Source organism: Pinus tabuliformis, chromosome 6 (assembly GCF_031772625.1).
Source record: "Pinus tabuliformis cultivar Carrire ecotype Pingquan chromosome 6, CPIR1, whole genome shotgun sequence".
Classification (NCBI taxonomy): domain Eukaryota; kingdom Viridiplantae; phylum Streptophyta; class Pinopsida; order Pinales; family Pinaceae; genus Pinus; species Pinus tabuliformis.
In genome coordinates this window covers 347,469,733-347,492,644 of record NC_142292.1, presented here as the reverse complement: position 1 = coordinate 347,492,644, position 22,912 = coordinate 347,469,733, and the positions used below count along the sequence as shown (strand labels likewise).

Genomic DNA, 22,912 nt, shown 5'->3' with positions numbered 1-22,912 from the left:
TCAACTTAAGTTGTTCTCCCTAGACACAAGTGCGCCCCCCTCTCTTCTAATTTTACATTGACATCTTTAATATAATAATGCCTTTATAAACTTAGGCAAACTTAGGCTTTTAGCCTTTACATCATAACATTACATTATAACATCTCAACTAGTCACTAGGACTAGGAGTTTACATGACAAACACTTTTACATGACTCAAGGCTTTTACATAGACATTTTATCACTCTCTCAACCAGCATGGTCCATTCACCTGCAATTACATTTAAGTACTTATGTTCAAGATAACAATAAGAAGAAGGTCTTTTCCATGTGATCATTTAGTACTACAACTTGGACACTTGTTGGAGTAAGCCTAGGAGGGGCCAGGTTCTAGGTAGTCACATCACAACAAGCCAAGGAGTCCATCACACATGCCAATACTAGCTCACAAGACTTCTTCATTCGTCCTGACTCTTGCTAGACTTAGTCTTGATTGTTGCTCAAAGAGCTCACAAGGCATTACCTTGGATTTTGCACATGGCTCACTAGGCATCTATTAGCAGTGCCTTCATCCTGGCTCTTGTCAAAGCTTACAAGGCTTCTACCTTCGCCTTGACTTTTGCAATGACTCACAGGATTTATTGATTCTCCAAATCTTTCCTGGCTAGCCTTCGGGTGGCCAATTAAAGCATCTCATTGGAGAATGACTTCCAATGTTGCTATTTTCAACAATATAAGCAGGCCCTTACTCTCATTTGTAACATCATTCTCATTCATACATTTTAATATATATTCTTGTATCTTCAATGGAGATCTACATATTCCAAGTTTTCTGGAATATTTAATTTTTGAGTATACGAATTTGTTACATTGGTAACAGATGCATACCGCTGAAGTATACGAACCTTGTTTGTTACATTGGTATCAGAGCATTCCTCTGAGTATACAAACTTTGTTCATTACAAAGATCTACTAGGTGGTTAAGAGGTTGTTATGTTTAGTGTGTTCTTGTTAGCTATAAATAAGGATGGAGTCCTGCTATGAGAGATGTGGAGTAAATTGTATTTTGAGCTTAGCTCATTACGAGGTCCCCCAACCTTAAAAGGCAAGTGAACAGTAATGGATTTCTTCCATAAAAGGATCATTATAAGGTGTTGCCCTACCTTTGAGGATATTTTGATATAATCAAGTAAAGGAGATTTTCTATTTTCTTCTTGAATATCTTGTATGTAATAGCATTTTCATATCTAAAGTACATAACATTAAGCAACAGGCTATCTTGAAACTCACCAAAGAAAATAGAAAATGTTCAAGATATGTCTAAAGCCTAGACTAAAAAACCCAATACACTTTAAATTTTAAGACACTTCTCTAAGATCATCTTTCTGAGATTTTCTTATCAATGTTTTATCAAACCAATGCTTCATGTCAGTAATCCCTGTTCACATTGAAGAAAGATCCCTGCTTCATGTCAGTAATCTCTGTTCACATTGAAGAAAGATCCCTGCCTTGGGCCTCTTATTAAAAGGACCAAAAAAAATATCTAATTTCATCCATGCTTGGTCAAGAACACAGAACACATCCTCACACAGAGATTTAAATGAAAAGCTATACACTTTAAGAATCCAATTAAGAAAATTTGTCCATTTCGCACAGTTCTGTCTTTGTAAGATACACTCATCAATGTTTTATCGTGTCTACTATGATATGTTAAAAATCCCTTTTCGAATCAAGAGACAATTCATCCTTCTCAAGTCTATGTCAATAACAGCTAGTATTATTTCATACTCTTTATATCATTTAACTTATATGCGCTGGCTTTAGTTAGATCAATATTGCTGCTTCCAAGGCCAAAATTATTTCCAGAATTGAATGAATCCATCTTTAGCCTAGCATCAATGTCTGGTTCGATCTTCTTTGTCTTCTTTATATCATATGACTTTCTATTCAAGACATAAGCCAGCAAGTAAAGCAGTGCATTCAAATGACATCAAATTAATCTTGTTTTCTGAAATTTAAGTGTCCACTCTGCTACCAGTAACAGACTTCTTCTATGTCACATGGAATTAATGACCTCTAAAAAGAAAGTTGAAGGTAGTTTTAAAATTTTATTTATATCTTGGCACCACTTAGTTTGGACTCTGACTACAAGCAGATCCATTATGGCATCAATTGGTGGAAATTACAAACAGTTACATAGATAGCATCGTAGTAAATCCAGACAACTCTTACAATAGCCAGTCTGATCTTGACTTCCACCCTCCAAGTAGTCTATAGAGTGTATAGAAATGGAACTTGTAACATGCATCCACCACCTTTAACCACGTTGTTAGACACATAAATACAGCGCTTTTAACCACATTGCTGTTAGACCACGTGCTCCTGTCCTGGAATCAAAGGTCTCAAAAGGGTCTCCCACAACAGCAGAATTTATTCCCTAAATCACCTAATGCTGGAAATTTGCTCTTTAACATCAACAACTTAAGCTCTAACCAACAGTGATCATTTAAAATTAACCGCTTCAACTCAGCTGCAATCTCAGAAATTAGAAATATATCGGTTCCTATTAGCCCACATCTTGGCCCGTCACAAATAAAGCATTGCACAATGGACCATATATACTTTACATGCATAAGAGAGTACATAGGGAATGAACTACAATGAAACTCATCACACTGGACAAGAAAGAATGTTGTGATAACATAGATTATTCTATTAAACAATAAACACACATAGAAGGTCTGGTAACCCCTTTGAGAAGTTTCCAAGGGAGATGTTAGACACTAGACATACTCCAAATTAATTGGCCCTATAATCACTTTTAATGCATTTATATAAGTTGGTAGTTATGAATAACCAACTAATCATTCACTAATAGTTTAATAATGGTTAGCCTCAACTATGTCACTAAGTGTACTTTGCAATGTGGTCCATTTTGTATTTGGTAAGTTACCATGAAGTATTCATTAGAGGTCCTAATTTATCGGGTGAAATGTTGCTTCCTCAACATATCATCTCATTATTTATAATATGGCCCCACAGTTTCAAATTCAATTTGCATCATAAGTCTAGCCATCATTGTGTACAAGCTCCATATCTTCATCTCTGTTAATCGCAAGTAAATATCTAAATAGACTATCATTTTGAATATGAACATAATAACATTCTCTATGTCTTGGCCAATAGAATGTTGATTAATCATATCCAAGAGATCCAAATCTCTCACTCACTTCCTCTTGCTGATCAGGTAGACTTGGCCTTCACTCCCTATTTCTTCCTTGGCCCCGTCGTCTTCCGCATCCCTTCCTCCCCTCGGTTCCTCATTTATCCCCATGCAACAATCCACTTTGATGCTTGGCACATTAATTCTTACACTGAATATCATTCCCAACCCATTCCTGCTTAGAATAGCCTTCTATAGAGAAAATTCCACCCATCACATTTATAGAGCTTGGTGCTCACCCCCTCTAACTTGACCTTGTGTTTAGTTTGGTCTCACTCTGTTAACCCCCGTGTTTCCCCACTATGCAAACCTAGAGGGTTAAGGGCCAGCACATTCCATCAAGTTGCTATTCAAAGATATTTCTAGAAAGAGACAGCTTTGCATGAACCAGGGGTGGTACCTGTAGCCCACCAAAAGTGGGGTACCCCATTGGAGAGCTTTCTTTCTGATGTATCTTCCTTCAACCGGCAGCAGCAGCGCCTGACAACCACCGAATAGCTTTGTTGTGCTACTTTATCTCCACCACCTGAGCCAACCATTACGTACCCTCGCTCATCTATTATGATCGTATGTTTGAAGGTGGGCCATCCAATCCTAAAGGTATAATTTTTCATTATGTAATAGGGTGTTTATGCTTGTTTTTCTTGGGCACACTTGGGTATGGATTATTGGGTGACTTGGAAGGAGGAAGAACTTTGACTATAGTCTTCTTTCCTTACCTTAACTAGAAGGTTAATTATGAATCCTACTCCAGTGGGATCTCTTTTATTGGCTACTAGCTTTAGGAAGGTCACTACAAGGAAAACCTTAAGTTTGGTTGCATGCTCCCGCTTCCCAATACCATATATCTCACCCCCCTCCGCTCATTACAAGCCATTTTCAGATTTTGCTATCTAGGTCCACATTTGTCGATTGGGTCCACAAGGTGTTAGCATCCCCTTCCCCTTGTCCACACCTTGGGTCGGACCTGGAATGATGCCCTAGAGGTTGTTGTTGCTAAAAAAAAGATAAAAGGATAATATGGCCACATACAAAAGGGAATTTACCACAAAATGCAAAAGATGGTCGGGACAATAAATTAGTGCGTGGGAAAAAGCCAAGCATGAGCTCTACCCCTTATCATCATGGTCGTCACCTTGGTTCCTAGGGCCTCCGAGTGCCCCTTGCATCATTAAGGAACCCATGAATGTCCCAACCCCTAGTGAGCAAAGAACTGCCCCACCCTAAGGGAGTAATCATTGCTATATCATACACATCATGCTCTTATTCCCTGGAGCCCCAAGCAGTAAAATAAAGAAAAAATCAATAAAAGGCAAAAGGCAAATGAAAAAGGGTGGAAAAACAAAGGTCGGGGTAACTCATGTACCACGATTGCTCCCTCGTACACTCATATACCCAAAGTGTGGGCACTCCTTATCATGGCTACCCTTGTACCATGGCATGTGGCTTCGAACTTTCCCTTTGTCCCTACTCTGTTCCATCACTATTTCACATGACACCTGACATTTGAAGGATTTACCTTGGACATGTCATTCCCTTAGAGGTTGAAACAACCTACTAGGGTCCTTCATTAACCACTCCTACCAAGAAGGTAACATTATTACATGTTCAAAGGCCCAAATTCAAAAGGGAAACCTACTATGGAGTGTCCATTTTTGCCCTTGATTAACTAGCTTATTCACTCAGTTGCACTAATGAGTTACTGTATCCAATGGTGACGAGACGCATTGGATCTTATACAGGATTGTAGGTGGGCCTTCATCTTGGATTTGGCCTCCCTATATGGGATCCAAGCCCTCTAGAGGATCATGATGGCATTTGTAGGGTGAGCATTGAGAGCTATGGGCCTCCATTCATGCAGAGCATTGATTGGTACACCATGGGTTTCTTTCGCACCATCATTTGCTTGGTACATCATGGTTAAATCATACATTGCCTTTCTCTCACCTACCTTGAACTCAGATACATATATATCACGTGTCCACTCTCAACCCTAGGTCTTGTGTAGTTAATTTTCAAAGGGTTTTTTCAAGGAAAGTCTTACTAGTTTCTCCCAAAGGTTGCACCTTAGTTAAACCTTTCCATTGAATGAGTTGCCTTTCCTCACTTCAAACCTATCAAAGAAACATTTATCACAAGTGAGTAAGTATTGTGACTCCTCCCGTCGATGAAAATCCGAGAAGAGCAGGGGACTTGGGTGTTGAAAAGTGTAACTAGGTTAGGTCTTCATAATGACGTGTAATTGTCATTTTATGTAATTGATGTAAAGAAGAAAATAAATTTATTTTGTAAATACTTGAATCATGGGTTTCATGATCAAGGAATTTTATTTTAGTTAAGGTTCCCATTATGAACCTTTAGGTTTTGTCATCTAGTCATAAAAGTCAATTTGAGTCAATGTCATGTATAAAGGACCCTTCTTGGGCATGTTGCGTTTTTGTGTAAGTCAATTAAATGTATATGAAGGCCCTCTAAGACCAAGAAAAGACACCTCCTATAAGTCGGCTTCAAGATAGAATAAGAGATCTTCACCAAAGGACATGTTGGTCACATACATGTCATGTCAGCTTATTATCATGGGCAACAACTATAAATAGGCAGTTTGGCCTCATTTCATAGATACACAATTCGGTCACGGTCTAAAATAAGCAGAAGTGTGAGGATCACTAAAAAGGAGCCTCATAACCAGCGAAGAAAGTGAAAAGAAGAGCGAAGTCTTTGGTGCTAATTTTGGCTCTGTTTTGGGCTAGGTACACTCCACACATGTGAGAATTTGTTGTTGTCTACTATAGGGAGAGCGAGTTACCACAGTCACATTGCAAAGACAATTTTTGGGTGAAGAACAAGAAAGGTCTCAAGCTGAAGTGTCAAGAAGAAGTCTCCTTCTAGAGCGAGGATAATCAACAGCTAAAGTTGATCATTCTCATTTGCCAAGAGTTTTTGAATTAGGCCCAAGATATTATACGTCCGAAATAGAGAAAAGGAAGCTGAGGTAGCTATGAAGGAGGAAGGAATAAGGAGTTTGACTTTCGTTGACTCAAGAAGGAAGAGGAAGCTTTGTGTCTTGGTCTTGGAGTGGCAAATAGGTTAAGGGTTTTGGTCTTGGTATTCGTCAGTTGGAGTCTCTATAAGAAGAAGAATTTGTTCAAGCTTTCCTCTCAAGTGGGAGAGGCTTTGGCCCTAGTGGATAGCCTATATTATGTGTCTTGTCTCTTTATAGTTTATGCATTGGTAGTTGTTTGATGAAGAATAACACTATACTAACATAAGTAAAAGAATATCCTAATCTAAGAAGTAAAAAGCATTCACAAGCAGTTATCAATAGAAGAGAAATCACTTAATCTTGATGCCCTAGATTTCTCAACATGGTATCAGAGCTAAGGTGACAAAGTCAAGGAAGGGCATCTTATCAAGGGAGACTCAAAAATTAAATCTCGAGGAAGGCATCAAAGTGAAGACCATCTTGAAGTCAAGATCTACAAAGGAAGCATCATAACCCTAGATCAAAGAAAGTCTACACCAACAAGAAGTCTTGGAATCCTCAAGTCATCTCAAGAGACCTCAAAGACCCTACATCTACTCAAGTTGAAGAGATCTATGAATCAAGGTAACTTGAAGTTTATTCATCCAAGAGAAGAACTTCAAGATCAATATCAAATCATCATCTTAAAGAGAGTAAAAACCCTAACTCAATCAAAGAAGCATTCCTGGGATCTGCTCTCAATCATTTTGAAGTTGAAGTATCTTGAAGACTATTCATCCAAAGGAAGCTAGATCAAAAGGCATTGTCATCATCAAAAGGGTAATCTCCTTTTATCAAAGAAAGGATTTCATTTGGAAGAAGATCATCATCATCATCAAAGGGATCAAGTTGAAGATTTCATCTTCACTTGACAAGTAAGTATCTTTTCTTCTATAATCTAATCTAGTAAAATGACTTCGTTTTGCAAGGAAATCTATAAGTTGGTTGGGTCATCGAACTTCCTTGCATGGAAAAGGAGGATAGACATAGTCCTCGAAGAAAATGAAGTCATTGATCATGTCAATGGAAAGGTCTCTAAACCATCTGAAGGACAAGCACTATTTGAATACATGGAAAGGGATCTAAGGGCTCTAGAGATTCTTATGGAGTCTGTCAAATATCCCCTCATTCCCTATATAGCAGGGTTGGAGACATCAAAGAGATACATGATAAGCTGGTAGAACTATTCTTTGAAGGTGCGATAAGAAAGGTCATATCACTAAGATTTGATCTATTCAAATTGAAGGTGTCAAAGGATGAGGAGATATCTACATATCTCTCAAAAGCATCTCAAATAAGAACCCAACTGCAACATCTAAGAGAGATGATATCTGATAAAGAAATTGTCTCCATTGTTCTGAATGCATTAACTGATGAACAAGGTAACCTTGTATCTAATGCCCGTAAGGAGAAAAATGTTATTACATTCAACAACTTGTAGTTTCTATTCAAGATAGAAGAAGACAGGTTGAAGGCAAGAAGTAATGAAGGACCACGTGAAAAAAGTCAAACATTTACTAAAAGGAAAGGGAAGTTCGGGAAGCATAGTTCTCAAGAAAACATGGCTAAGATTCAATAATATGGGTGTCAAGAATATGGGCATTACAAGAGAGATTGTCCTAAGATCAAGAAAGACGATATCAAAAGGGGGAAGAGAAGAAGCCCATATCATCGAAGAAGTGGAGGAAGTTGGATGGAAGAAGTCCAAGAAAGAGGAAGTAAGAGATCTCTACTATGACTGAGATAGTCCTCCTCACCTAAGTTATTTTCAAGTTCCTAAATCTTTTATTGTAAGATAGGCTATCATGATTCACTAAGAAAAATGATGGGATGCATCGTGGCATCACACAAGCATTGAAAGCAAGAGCTCGGGACATCATCATAAAGAAGCATGAAAGATGGATAAAATTGATATCTATGGCAATCAACTATGAAGGATATAGCTCTTGGGAACCTCATTGGAAACATAAGTGGCACTTATGGAAAGGAAAAAGTCATCCAAGACAAAGCTCAACATACATCAGTCAAAAGGAAACATCTGATGAATAGGGATACTCTAGATCCTCGAGATTCTCTGATGGAATCTTCATCAAAAGGTTCACCGATCAAGAGGGGAAGCAAGTGTTTCATCAAGAATTCCAAACTTGTGGAATTCATAGGATGATGGTATGTTGACATAAGAGGTGAAATCAAGGAATTGAATCTCTCTTCAATCAAGGAAGTTGTTGAAGGAAGTCGGGATGACACAAAGAAAAATGAGGTATGTATGCTTGTATTCGATATTGTAAAGTCATGTCATGTGGTTGCAAGTAACATGGATCAATGTTCTATCTTGAGAACATAATCAAAAGAAAAGGGATCTCCTCCTCTAAAAGGATGCAAGAATGCATGGGTCACACATTCACTAGATGAAATCAACATAATATGTCCTCATATGTAATATGAGGTAGTTGACATAAATTGAAGGAACTCTGATTGGAAGTTCCTAGGAATGAAATGTGTAAAAGAAAGGAAGGAAGAGATTGTGGAATATGAAACCATGGAAAAGGCAATCAACATCCGAGAACCAAGAGATCTGACTAAGATATCTCCAAGAAAGATATGAAGACTCTGATGAAGTCTGAAAAAGAAAGAGACCCTTGACAATATCCAATTTAACAATGAGCAATGAATCCACTCAATGACAGTAATGGCAATGAGAATTTAAGAGCATTAATCCACAATGTCAGTTAGAGCAATTAACCAATTAAACACTTATCAACTTGATTAAAGCACTTGTGTGAATGCAAGAGTGTAAAAGATGTCAATGACCAAAATTAAGCCCAAATCACTTCAACCATGAATGATTATGAATTGTAAAATTTATTTACCCAATTTTGGAGATTTATATGTGATTTATTATCGCTGCAACTTTGTATTCAAAGGTCTGCAATTTTATATCAGTATTCAATAAATGATGCAAGATACCAGAGATAAGCTAGAAAATCAATGCATTTAACTTCCAATGATATTCACTTGATTATAGGATTGCTTAGACACTATGGATCAGATTTATTATGCTCAGATCAGACCTCAAAATGATATATATCAGATTTGTAATAACTCAAAAAATCAGTGATTCAGTGTTTAATAAACCAACAAGGTGTCTAAAATTTAAATATTAATGTCAACTAAGCTCCAGAGATTAGCTAATCAATTTGAGTGATTTTAAGATGATCTTCAATCAATTTTGATGATTCTTATTTAGTTTATATGACTGCATAAATGGTTGTAGGAAATATATCAGATCTGGAAATTGGTCAACAGTCCTCAAAAATAACTTATATGCAATCAATTTAAGCACGAAATTCATGTCTTACGTGACTTGTTAATGAATTTAGGTTTATTTTGTGTGTTTATGCCCTAAATACACTGTTGTAACAATTATATCAGACCTGAAACTTTCAGAACAGACCTCTTGAATTTCAAATCAGGCCTTGAAAATTATATGACAGACAACATAATGATAAAACAATAAAATAGATAGATCAAACTCTTGTAATTTATTTTGATGTCTTGTATGAGTTATTAGCTTAATGTGTGGGTTCTTTAGGCTTGTATTATGATGATTATGTCATTGTTATATCAATATATCAGATTTGATATAAATTATGCAGTCAATTAAAATGAGAGATGAAGGCAATAGAAGCAAACCCCAAAGCCTAATGACCTATGCCAAGTTTGGAGATGTGAGAGAAATCACTCCTCAACACCTGCACTCACAAAATGTTAGCTCAAAACCCAAAGATCGGACCTTTATGATTGCTGCAATCACAAATTATTAGAGATAAAATGTCAATCCCTTGAAGAAACCCTTGTTTGCAATGAGATCTAGCCCTTGTAGGGCTTACAACCTTCTTAATGCTTGCAAAATAGGTCCCAAACACTAGTCTTTTAGGTTGGGTAAGGGCTAGGGCCTTCAAAAAATGGGTTTCTTCCCCAATTTGAAAATAAACAACCTGCAAAAATGGGCTCAAAAACCCTAGACGTCTAGGGTTTTTAAGGGTTGGAAACTTCAAAAGTTTACTCCTTTCTTTGATCCCTTGAGAGATTTCACCTGTACAAATAAAAAGAAATTTTCCCAAAAAACCCAATATATACAAAAATAAAATAAAACCCCAAACCCCAATTGCTACAAAACAAGGGTTAGAAAAAATTATTTCAAAAAATTATCTTACAAAAATAATTTACAAATTATATACAAATATATAATGCTTGAGAAATTTTTTGAAAAATAGAATTTGTGTAGATCTTGATAATGGCTAAATGTATTTTGAAGGTTAAAAGTCAAACCACAGCCTTGGCGAAGTTAGAAAATCACATAAAATATTCAGAATCCAAACATAGTTGACATGTGCCCACAGTTTGTGAACTTGGAGCCCAAGGACTAGGGAACCTGCAAAGTCTATATATTTTCTCAAGAAGAAACCGTTAAAACATACAATGAATCGGATCACCTAAGATAAGCCCAAATCTTACCAATAGAATGTTCCTATCATCTACAAATGAAATAACGATTCAATTAATATTTGAAGCACAATATAGGAATGTATGTACCAGTGTTGCGGGGGAGCGCCTCACCCCCCCTCGATCTTGCTCCTAATCCGCGCTCCGGGCAGGAGCGACTCGGGAGCGGGTCGGGAGCGTGCTCCCTAAAAAAAATTTCGCTCCCTGCCTTTTCGGGAGCGTTTTGCCTTTTTTGCAATTTTTTTTTTGTAGTAATGTTCGAAATGCAATTTTTTTTTAAAGAAACAAATAATTTTTGAGTGGGGCAGCTTAATGATCAAGTCTAGGCCCTAGTATTGATATGCTACTCATGGTAATGTTAAATTCTTAAAGTAAAAGGATGAAAATAAGTGACCTTCTCCTTAATCTTCATTTTCATCCTTTTACTTAAATTTTTAACATTACCATGAAATGATTCAGGAAGTTTGAGAGTAGTTTCAGCCTCATTGGATTTCATATGGAGAAAGTAGAATTTTAGATTTCATTCAAAATCCAGCAGACTTATCAATTTTTCAGGATTTCAAGATTGGGGGATTGCAATGTTTCCATTAAATTTTGTCATGTATTAGGGTATGGAACTCGTATTTAATCAAGAGCACCAATCCCTCTATGTACCTTGATGTTAGTGACATTGGTTGTCGAACTCCTCTATCATAACCCTCCTAAAAATGTACGCATCACTCAAACAAAATCTTGACTTGACATGCTATGCTTTTTCTATCTTATGTTAATGCTTAGAGGGTGATATTAATGACAAAGATCCCTATACAGATACAGAGGTAATGACAAAGATACCTCTGGATATTAATGCTTAGAGGGTGATATTAATGACAAAGATCCTAATTTTCCAGTAAGACTAAAAAATTAGACATTTCTCGTGGTGGCAAGAGACCCAAGCATAAGAAATAGATAATAGATTTACTTCTCTTTTCTAGTTCTAGTAGCTTTTATAACTATTGACTCTTTCATATTTATTATGATATTTTTTTAAACAATATATGACAATTTAAGTTTGAAGTTGGCAATTATAACTCATTAGTAATGAATTATGAATATGATGCTTCATGAAAGTTGAAAGTTGTTTCATTTCATTTTATAACATTTCATTTCATGTTAGATATTATTTGTTGTAATGGTTACACTTAGCTTACAAGTACAACTTTGGTTATGAATGATGATAAATGTTATATATTGAATTTTGAAAGCTTGAAACTTTAAGATTGATGAATCATGAGACTCAATATGTTGTATGTTACTATGTTACTAACTTGTGGACGTGGTTAAAGATTATAACTTCTAGATGATTGTTGTTCTATGGTTCAATCTATGTTTTTTTATGTTTTTTATATTTAATTCATTATTCTACATGTTTTTGTTGACATATATCTATCAAAATATAAAAAATATATATATATTATATAAAAAACGCTCCGGGATTCGCTCCCAAACCGGAAGCTTCTGAAAATGTCGTTCCCGCTCCCGCTCCCAAGTAACAATGGTCTGTACCCAGCACATACCACAAATCAGCGAGACAAAGACACCATGAACTGCACCCCAAAGTCTTTTATTATGATGATCAAAACGTTCCCAGCGGGATAGTGGCTTTACACTAGCTTTTACAAAGTTACATCAGAGCAAAGCTCAAGATCAAGATGAGAAATAGAAGCAAAATGTCTTCTATTTATAGAGAAAATCCTCCAAGTGGAAAATAACGACTAGTTGGTTTGATCCGCATCAAAATACTTTTGGTCGTCGATAAATCTTCGATGATCTTTTAATCTTTGTTGTCGAAATAATTATTTTTGAGGAATTTTCGAATTTCTCATTAAAACCATTTTTTATTAGCTCAAAAATAATTATTTTGAGTTAATTTCGTCAAAATTTTGATGTTAACTTAACCATCAAGGTCCAAGGTTCCAATTTTTCTTGAAATTTCCAATATTCCTTTGGTGGGGAACCTCCAAAATTTGAATTCTTTAAGACCCACGAATTTTTCCACTTGGAGAATTTAATTTCTCTAACATCTTAATTTTATACTCTAATTAATTAATTTTTTGTCTTAGGACTCAATTTTATTTTTGCCAGAAAAAATTATTTATCGACACTTGAGGGGATTAATTATTTTTCCGCCCTCACATATTTTAGCCATGGTGCTTAAATATGAGGGACCATGCACTAAAATATTTTTTACATAAGATTTTACAATAATTCAACCCTCAAAGGGGGAATACCATTTCGTTATAGACCCTCAAATAACTTACCCAATTCTGCAACACACTATGATCTACTAGACCAAGTGACTTGTAATAAAATAATTTAGCCAATTAGCTTAAATTATTCTCAAATCACTTTTACAAAAGACTCGACTAGAACACTAGGACTCACCTAAGACTTTGATGATAAATTCCACCCTAGCTTTGGGGTGAGCCTGAAGAGAAAAACTTCATTGATCATCCATGTTTAGAAACACAGATAATCAGTGAGACGAAAAACCTCCTAGGATAAAATTCACCACCAAAATAATAGGCTTACCTAGGTTTTTACATAAATACACGGTCTTACTAGCATCATTTACATTACAAATTTGCAGAATGGGTTTATAATTACTCAAAAAGTTGTTGGTTGATGATCTTGATCTTTGAAAAAAAATTGGCACAATTGCTTCTTTGGAACTTTGACAAAATGTGCGCAACACGAGGGAGGTTGAATGCTTCATTTATATAGACTTGGTCTAAATGGCAGCGCCTTACACTAGGGTCGACATGACATCTTTTGGAGCCAAAAATTCTTTTTCCAAAAATTCAAATTTTATTTTTCGCGATCGACATGAGAAACGTGTCTTTTAAAATTTCCTTTTTGTTTCTAACATGAAGAACATGCTTACAAATATATTAAGGACTCAAATATTCATTATGAAGACCAACCATAATTACAAAAATCAACACTTAGTTGATGGCGCCTAATGAACAAAGAGACCAATGAGAACAAGGATCCTTGAATTCCTACTAAGGTTTGGGTTCAAAGTATGTTTGCTTCTTATTCAACTCAAATGTTATTGCACATCAAGTTTTATAGTTTGGTACTTGGAATATTGTTGTACCCCTTGCTTCTATGCAATCTTGGAGGGTAGATTTTAACCCAAAAGATAGTAATCAAGCCAACTACCCATTTTGGCAAGAATTCCCAACCTTACTTGTCAATATGTGCCCTCCTATTGACAAGTTTACTAAACTTTTTGGTGAAGTTCTTATTCATAATGTCCAAAATAATTCTTTTAAGGCTCATCAAAGGGTTTGTGTGGTGGTGGTGGCTGCCTTTTCATCCTATTTACAGAATTTTTCTGACTGAAATAGAGACAAATAGTCTATTTGGGTTACTCTTTTGATCTAGGACCAGTTGATTGGATTATGCACGACCTACACTCCTAATGTCAGTGTGGACTATGTTAGACTATAGGATTGGATGGATTCCTATATCGGGATTATGAAGTGGATTGTTGGTGGAGATCTTAATATGGTGGAGTGGGTGGGAGATAGAGGTGGTGGCTCAAGTATAGTGATTAGTGGAGCAAAGGAGCAGGCATAGTATTAGTGCAAAGACTCACCCTAGATTTTTGATCCCACCTAGAAGCAAAAGGGGCTCAACTATTGTAGGTGGTTCACTTGGACCAAGTATAGAGAGGGGCATGATCAAGTGCGAACTTAATTCAACCAATTCTATGGACACTAAGAGGATGTCTTTTTTTCACATACTTGGCCCTATTAATGCATTCAAGGATTTAACAAGCTTGTATCACCTTCAGATTTAAAACGTGATTTCCTTGGATCATGTTATTGACTTGCCTCCTCCTTCATTCTTCAAGTTGAATGTTTCACATTTGGAGTTAGTTCATTTCCATGCTCTAGTTCATAGAGTTTGGAGTCTGGACACTCTCCTCAGCGAATGTGGGTTTATGAATTGATTCATTGGTGGGAGGCTCTGGTTTGTCGTACTATTAAGTTTATACATGTTCAACCATATGGGGCTCCCTAAATTCTAATAGCCTTGCAATGAAGTCATGGCCTTTCAAGGCAAACGGGATGAGCAATCAAGGTGATATGATAGGATTTAATGTTGAAAAGTGTAGCTTGGGAGGTACTCCCACAACCTCTAGGATATTGGGTTTGTGAGGAGTTGACCCACGAAAAATGTGTTTTGTGGGCAATGTACCCAAGTGGTGAGCCTTGTTTTGAGAAATCAATATGCTAGTAGATTAGGGTTGATTCCTCTTACTTGATAATTACTTGTGAATGTTTGTTGGCTTTTATTTCTTTTCTTATGTCTTCTTCATCAAGCAATAACCAAAATATACAATACATGAAGATCACAAGAGACAGAGCACAAAGATGTAGGCTCCAAGCCAAGGGCAAAACCCCACAAAAGGGAAAACCCAAACAAATCTTCTTATAGAATCAGAACAAAGTGAGATATCCAAGACCCAAAAACCAAGACCAAGACTACCACAAGACCCAAGTCAGCCCTCCTTCAAAACCTTCTTCAACCAAGTCAAAGTCAACATTGGTCAAACATAGTCAAATCTGGTCAAATCTCATAATTTGTACCTGTAATTTTTCAGAGTAACCCCAGAACCTTCGCACGTGTGAGCAGAAATAGGGCAAAAAACATAAAATTCTCTCTTCTTTGATTTTTGTTGTTTTTCTTCTTTTTCTTGCACAGATTTTGATCTAGATAGATGAGTGTGTGATTGGTTGCCAAAGTGATCTAATTGCTTACTATATATACACATTTAGGAGGTTGAATAGCTGCTTCTTCTAGGCTGGCTTGTCCAAGAGAGCCGACTTGGTCTGTGGAGAACATTTTGACTCTTTTTGACTCAAGAAAAATATCTTTTTCTTTTTCTTACAAGAAGTCCAAATGGGACTTTGACTCAATTACATTTGTTTGATTCAAAATAAATTTTATTTTACTCAATAAACCTTATAAGCATGAAGAACATGCTTTGACTAGAAATAGAAATAACGATAATGATCATAATAAATGAATATAATAATTACATCAATAGGAAATTTGAATTTCATTATGAAGACTGACACTAGTTACATTTTCAACACTTTGGACCCAAAGTTGTGGGCTGATGACCCAAGAGAAAAATTATTGTTTATTCATTGGTTGCATAAGGGGCACCTTTGATGAGCTAAAGGGCACCTAAGGCTACAATGGAGAGGGTTTATGTCAATGAGAAGAATTTTATTTCTAATGTTGATGGTGTTTGAGGATGTAGGCTCAAGTCGGTTTGGGCTAAAAGATATGACCCTTGGTGGCAATATCACTCCACTAAGAACACTATAGGTAGAGATGAGGTTGAGTTCATTTGGCATCAAGGACAACTCGTCTTATGTGAAGACAAGAGCCTAAGAAGACCACAGATCCTCAAGGAGCCGAGCAGGAGTGAAAGAAGGACAAATATATTATGTCTTGTGTTCTAGTACAGGCCGAGGTTTGGAGGGCTGGTCGTGCTTGTTTTGGATATGGTTCTGGGCATAAATCGGTGAATTATCTCTGTGTAAAGGCCGAGTTGTTTTCTGTTGCATTGAAGAGGGTCGAGACCCTTAAATTTGTTGCACAGTGAGGCTGTGAGGCCTGTGGTGATGCTGGAGTAAGGGCCGAGCTTCATCAAGGTATGCGCAGGTGTTTAAAAACTGAGTAAGTGAGGTGACCGCAGAGATGCAAGACTGAGGTGGCTGCAGAAGTAAGCAGAGCCTGAGGTGGCCACAGGAGTCTGTAATTAGGCCGAGAAACCTCAGACACATAGGTTCACAGGGTCGAGAATCTTCATGACTGAGCAGAGGCATTGAAGAAGGTATGAGGCATTGCTTTCTAAGTTGATGATTGCAGAATTGATAATGTATTGAGATCTGTCCAACAAGAAGGGTTTGGCCAGCGTGTTTTTGTGCCCTACATATAGTCATCTTGATGAAGCTATATGGCTGTGAGTATTGATGTATATTGGCCTAATGAACAGTGATATTGTAGGAGACAAATCACTGTGAGCAGAACTTGTTTTGTAGCTTATGTACAGTCACCTTGGAACAAGCAAAGGGACTGTGTGTTACAGACTTTTGGAGCCTATGAACAGTGCCTTGGAGGAGCATTGTTACTGTTAGAAGGCGGTTTGTTGGAGCTGAAGTGTGCAAGGGTTTTGGAGGAGCAGAACTCTTGTGAGCAACAGAAGGCAGAGGCATTGGAGCAACAGTATTCTCTGTTAGTAGAGGTGGCAAAGGACTTGCCAGGTGGTCAAGACAAGTGGGACTGAAAGGGCTAGTGTAAGCACTTCTTCAGCAAGTCAAGTTGTTCTTGTTCTTGGGCAGATTGAGAGTCATAAGGTGTTGATCTCAAACCCTAGTTTTCCTTGTATCAGGGCTAATTGTAAGGGCCATGATCACTGGTATGGGAGCCCTATGTTTGTTGTATTAAAGTTGTAAGATAAACAAGTTTTGGGTCTGCAAAATATTGTGTACTTTATTGGTTCAATGTTGTTACATTTCCACTGTGCAAAATGCAAGGAGTTGTGGTATTTCAGTGTGTTTGTGTTCGTGTTTTAGACATAGACCTTATTCTGAAGTGCCGAGGAAAAATCAACATTTAATACAAGGAAAGGGCACATGGTCGCAAACCTCAAACCATATCAGAAACCCTCACTTGCTGTGCTCCTAACCAAGCTCAAAAGATTAATAAAGCATACCAACCTGCTTATGAGAACACAGTAAAATGATCCTTGACAACTATTTTTTCAAAATGCAACTCCAAGGATCAGGGCTAATCCTGAGAGAATGGAAATGGAATAGTGGAAAGCCCTTCTACGACTATGTAGCAAAGCACCTTGAAAGGCATACCTACAACCTTGTTTCATGCTAAAAGGTGGAGTGAGGGATCCTGAGGCACAATGACTAAGGAGGTGGCAAAGTAATGGGAATGATTCTCAATCCTCCTTCAAGCACAAGTATTTGGATGGATAATGCTCCATCAAGGTTTGGCTGTCAAGAACAGGATTTAAAAAATTGGTTTTACAAACACTGCTTGCAAACTTGGTGGTAGAGATGAAACTATTTAGTATTTCTTCTAGAGATTCTCCTCTGCCAAGGCTTTTTGCGCATGGCTTCAAGCTGAATATAACTTTTACTTACTTTCTTTCTTGGAAAGGCAGCCTCCTTGGAAACAGTTAGATGATTAGGGACAGCCGCAATTTTAATGGCATGCAGTTCAGTTGTCTGCGATTGAATTTCTGTAGAAATCCACATCTAAGTCTCCTTTTCATGAGGAAACATCCTCTCTTAGCATAGGGGAATTGAGTCATTTTGAGCAAAAACTGGATTTGCTTGTAAAAGCCATATCCGGTTTTTTTATATAGAGATGTTGAATCCCTCCTTATTGGGGTCAAGCCCAGCCCAGGCTCAAATTTTAATGTTTCCTAATTATATGGCAAGAGAATTTCCTTGTATTCCTGCTGTTAGATTGTTGTAACTCTTTCTTCCAGGTTGTAACTCTTTTTTCCATGAAGTAATCTATGATACATTTCTCAAAAAATGCAAACACTAAAATCAGAATTTTATTATTAAAAATAAAAAACTATAAGATGCTAAAATAAATAAGAAAGAAGCAAGAGAGAGACGGTTTGACCAAAAATACATGTAGTTTGCAGCTTAGTGCTGACGCTTCTTAATACCTCTGCTGAGTCTTCTTCATCCCAGCTGTCAATTAGACTTTCAAGAACATAAGGGGCATCAAGCATATCCTGGGAATATTCTCCCAACATCCAAACCAGTGCAGCTTTAGCCTTAGGTTCTGGAACATTTCTGCTACTAACGTTCCCAACAACTGCAATACAGTCATGACTCCACTGCGGATACTTCCTTAGAAGGTCTTTCACGAGAACCTACATTTAAGGTCAAACAAGAATTCAAAAATGATTTGAAATGAAACCACTTTTAAATTACCACACAGGCTATCCTCAGGAGAGCTATCAAAGTACTTGAATTTTACAAAATATTTCAAATATCTTCTGTGTGCAACAAACATAACAGTGTTATGCACATACAATACTGAATTGAACAAATCATAATGCTGTATACCGACCAGAGTTTCTGCAGTGACATAATCCTTTTCCATCTCTAGGAACTGAAGAAGGCGGTCAACAATGGCATTGACATCATACTGCTGCAATGCAATTTTTCCAACTGCTCGGACAGACTCTCTTGCAATGGCCACATCAACATTTGCAGCATATTCACTGAGCTCCGTCACTAACAATCAACCAAACAATTTAGAGCAGCCCCACAATTAAAGAAAAAGAACATAAAAAATAATCACTGTAGAGTGTTTAAGTAAACTTGAAGCTACAATTCTGGTTACAACAGTTTAGTCGTTACCAATATCATATGTATTACTCTCATTTGCCACGGCTGTAAGCATCTCAAGCTTCAATTTCTTCACATATGAAGGGTCACTGTAGCGACAATAAAAATGCTTATAATCTGATGAAAACAGTATTGGAGCACGTGTCACCAACAGATGTAGATGGCTCAAGACTGCATATGACTGTTCTGGGCTTCCTGAACTCACCAGAGTGAGCAAAGGAGCCTTGATTCGTTCATACACCTTGATAAAATAAAACAAAGTCAGAATATGGATCACATAACACCCAAATATTATTCATCTTTTGCTTATTTGTAGCAGCAACATCTAAATAAAAACATCACAATTTTAATAAGAGTACAACATAAAAATATCAAAGAAGAAATCGAAATAGTACCCCATGCATTGGATGAAAGCATTGGATGAAAGAATAATGGCATGGTACTTACTACTATAGTTACTAAAAATTTCTATACATCTGTTAGTGCCAATGAAAGTTGTCACACCAATCAACTCCCATTAGCTTGATTGGATTTTAAGGGTTTCATTCTGTAAGATGGCTGAGGCTTGAAACTCGTGGTAGTCGGGAGGAGACAAAAAAATCCAGCCACATCAACGGTTAGTTTGGCCCAGGCTGGGCACAATTCCCAGGTGATTTTCATGGCTTAGATGCCCCTGGATCACGGTTTCTTTGACCATAGGCTAGTCCCACAAGTCACACACATGCTAGCAAACCCAACAAAAAGATGTTACACTGTGAATGCCTTTAAAGTTTGTAAGACTCCTGCCCAATCTGCATCTGGATATCTGCTAAACCTGGAATTTCATTTTTTTCAAAAGAAATTCCAAAATGCAAAGTACCTTTGATATATCTCAGCACACTTTTTGTTGCATTTGAATGCACCATCCTGGGATGACAACATACCAACCAGAAAATTTTATATCCGGTATGGTCGTTGTAAGATAAATCAAATTCCCTTAAAGTCTACAGTGCATTGTTTCATTCACAAATTCTGATTTATCATTTTAGAAACCTTCATTTATATCTCCATTGGTGTCTTCTGGGATCGTAATTTTCCATTTTGAACATGTTAAACAACTCTGATACATTACTTTTCTTGTGATACAGATATTTTGTCTTTTCACTGCCAAACTTTTGTTCCTTAACAATAACATAATAAAACTTTACAAAGTTTTACATTTTCTTCATCAATCAAACTTGCACTGTTACCTGTGATTCTCAAGTCATCAACAAAAACTACCAACATTTGATTTAATATCGATATTGGAAATTGAAACATGAATTACTTCTTTTAAAACTGGTGTATCTGAGATATTAATAAACTTTTCATATCATGTTCGAGGGAGTTGCTTCAAGCTATACAATGCTTTCACTAGTTCCGTTTTGTAATCTGTATCTTCTCAGTTAGGCCATTATCCCAGAACGAGAGCCCCAGAAAGTTTTGTGATTAATTTATTAATGAACAACTATTGATTGGGCAGAAATTTGTTTATGTGTATGTGATTCAAATTGAGTTTTTGCTTCTGCTATCTTTTTTTGTGTTAGGAACCTGGTTGTGTATTTGTTCAAATAATAATTGTTGGCAACCAAATACCAGGTGTTGGATTCGGTAAAAAATTCCAACCATATATACCAAAAATCTAACACGAAAGACACAAAATTGTGTTAAATATACCAAGTAGGTAGTCAATTTTGATCTATAGAAAATATTCTAACCAAATATATGAATATTTCTGAAATTTAAAAATTGGTTAAGGGGATTTCTTTATGAAATTCCTTGCTGCCCTCTTTTAATAGGGCTGTAATTTTTGCAGAAAACGCAAAAAACAACAAGTGAAACTCTTCAACAAGCCACCCAAAAGTACCAGAGCACTTCTAGAGCTTAGATATAGGGGTGGAAAGGCTAAAAAACTAAACGATGGTCAATTTAGGCCACCTTCAAGCCTTGAACCTGTGCTAGAATCAAATTTCCAGCAAGCTGGAAATTCAAGTTTGCAAGTCTTGGGGTCAAAACCCCTTGGGTATTTACCCTAAAAAGTATTTTAACTACTAGATAGAACTTTTAAAAACTGAAATAATTTATTTTAAGCTATAGATGTAATAATAAAAATAATTAGAACAAATCTGAGCAAATACAAGGAAAAATGAAATACTTAACTTTTTGGTGAAAACCTGCAATCTGAAATTTATAACAGCGACATACATCTACAGGTCTGCACAGAAAACACTAGATATACCTGTGTAAAATATGATAAATAAAGCTCAAAGGATTAGATATATCTATTCTTGTGGCTAAGATCTAAAGTATGCACCTTTCTCCAAGGGTTTACTAGCTAGAAGGACATGAAATGTCTAGCAAACAAGTAAAATAAAAAGCTAAGGAAACCCTTTTGCAATTTTTATATATAGATGGTTAAGAAGTAAGGTTTTACATTTCTTTTTTCCTACGGCTTTGTTGGATTGCAATCACAACCCTCTTTTTGTTAGCTTTCCCTTGAAAACTAGGAGTAAATGAAGAGTTGGGGGTCAAACTATCCCACTCAAACCAATCTAGAATAACCTGCAATAAATCTGATCCCACTAAGAGGATATACTCCTTCAAGATGTCCCAATTGCTACAGAAACAGTGCTACCAATATCCCAAAAATCTGGTTGAAGATTCTCCCTGGAGGGCTTGTCCAACACTTAGATTCTGTCTTCTTGATGCAATGTTATCGAAAACGTAGGAACCAGTCAGTCTGACCGGTTTGGGGGTTAAACCAGTCTAATTCAAGGTCTGGAACAGGAAAAGGTCGGTTGAGTACCGAACTAACCAATTCTATGATCAAACCGGCCAGTTTGGTACCGAACTGACCTTCTTTCACTGAACCAGTCGGTTGTGTACAATGTGACCAAAGGCATTCGAAACACAATTTAACAAAAAAAAACATAATTTTTTTAATGGGGCAGCCTAATAATCAACCTATGGCCCTACTATTAATATGCAATTCATGATAGTGTTAAATTCTTTAAGTAAGAGTGACATTCTCTTTCATCTTTCATTTTCATCATTTTACTTAAAATTTTAACATTACCATGAAATGACTAAGGATGTTTGAAAGTGGTTCCGACCTCATTAGAATTCATATGGAGAAAGTAGAATTTTAGATCTCACTCAAAATCCAGCAGACTTAACAATTTTTTAGGATTTCAAAATTTGGGGGATTGCAACGTTTCCCGTGGATTTTGTCATGTGCCAGGGTATGGAACTTGTATTTAACCAAAAGCGCCAATCCCTCTATGTACCTTGATGTTAAGTGGCATTGGTTGTTGAACTCCTCTATCATAACCCTACTAAAAATGTACCCATCACTCAAACAAAATCTTGACTGGATATGCTAAGTTTTTTCTATCTTATTTTAACACTGAGAGGGTGATATTGAGACGAAGATCCCAATATAGGCAATGATTTTGATGATATGTAGGTATTTGTTGTAACATGATTTTTTTTGGATGCTAAGGACCATCTAGGGCCTGTTTGTTTATGTATTTTCAATTCATAGATGGATTGCACTCAGTGTTATTTTGGTTATGCACACCCTTACATGCTATATAAATGAGAACTTTCGCTTATTTGTGTATAAATGGTTTGGATTCATATGGATGCACAAGAATACATATGTTTTTCTTTAAAATTTGAATCTTTTATGCGTTTTCGGTCGACCAGTTT

At 36.7% G+C, this 22,912-nt stretch overlaps 1 protein-coding gene across 1 annotated transcript in view; it reads right to left on the bottom strand.

Moving 5' to 3' along the window:
- LOC149258729 (beta-adaptin-like protein A) overlaps positions 1-22,912 on the bottom strand; it is a 343,309-nt gene that overhangs the window by 164,416 nt on the left and 155,981 nt on the right. The window contains exons 5-7 of the mRNA XM_089416053.1: positions 19,196-19,424; positions 18,903-19,069; positions 18,493-18,702 (exon numbers count right to left, since the gene is read on the bottom strand). Coding sequence (XP_089272179.1) covers positions 18,493-18,702; positions 18,903-19,069; positions 19,196-19,424 — 606 coding nt within the window. The remainder of the gene's footprint in view (positions 1-18,492; positions 18,703-18,902; positions 19,070-19,195; positions 19,425-22,912) is intronic.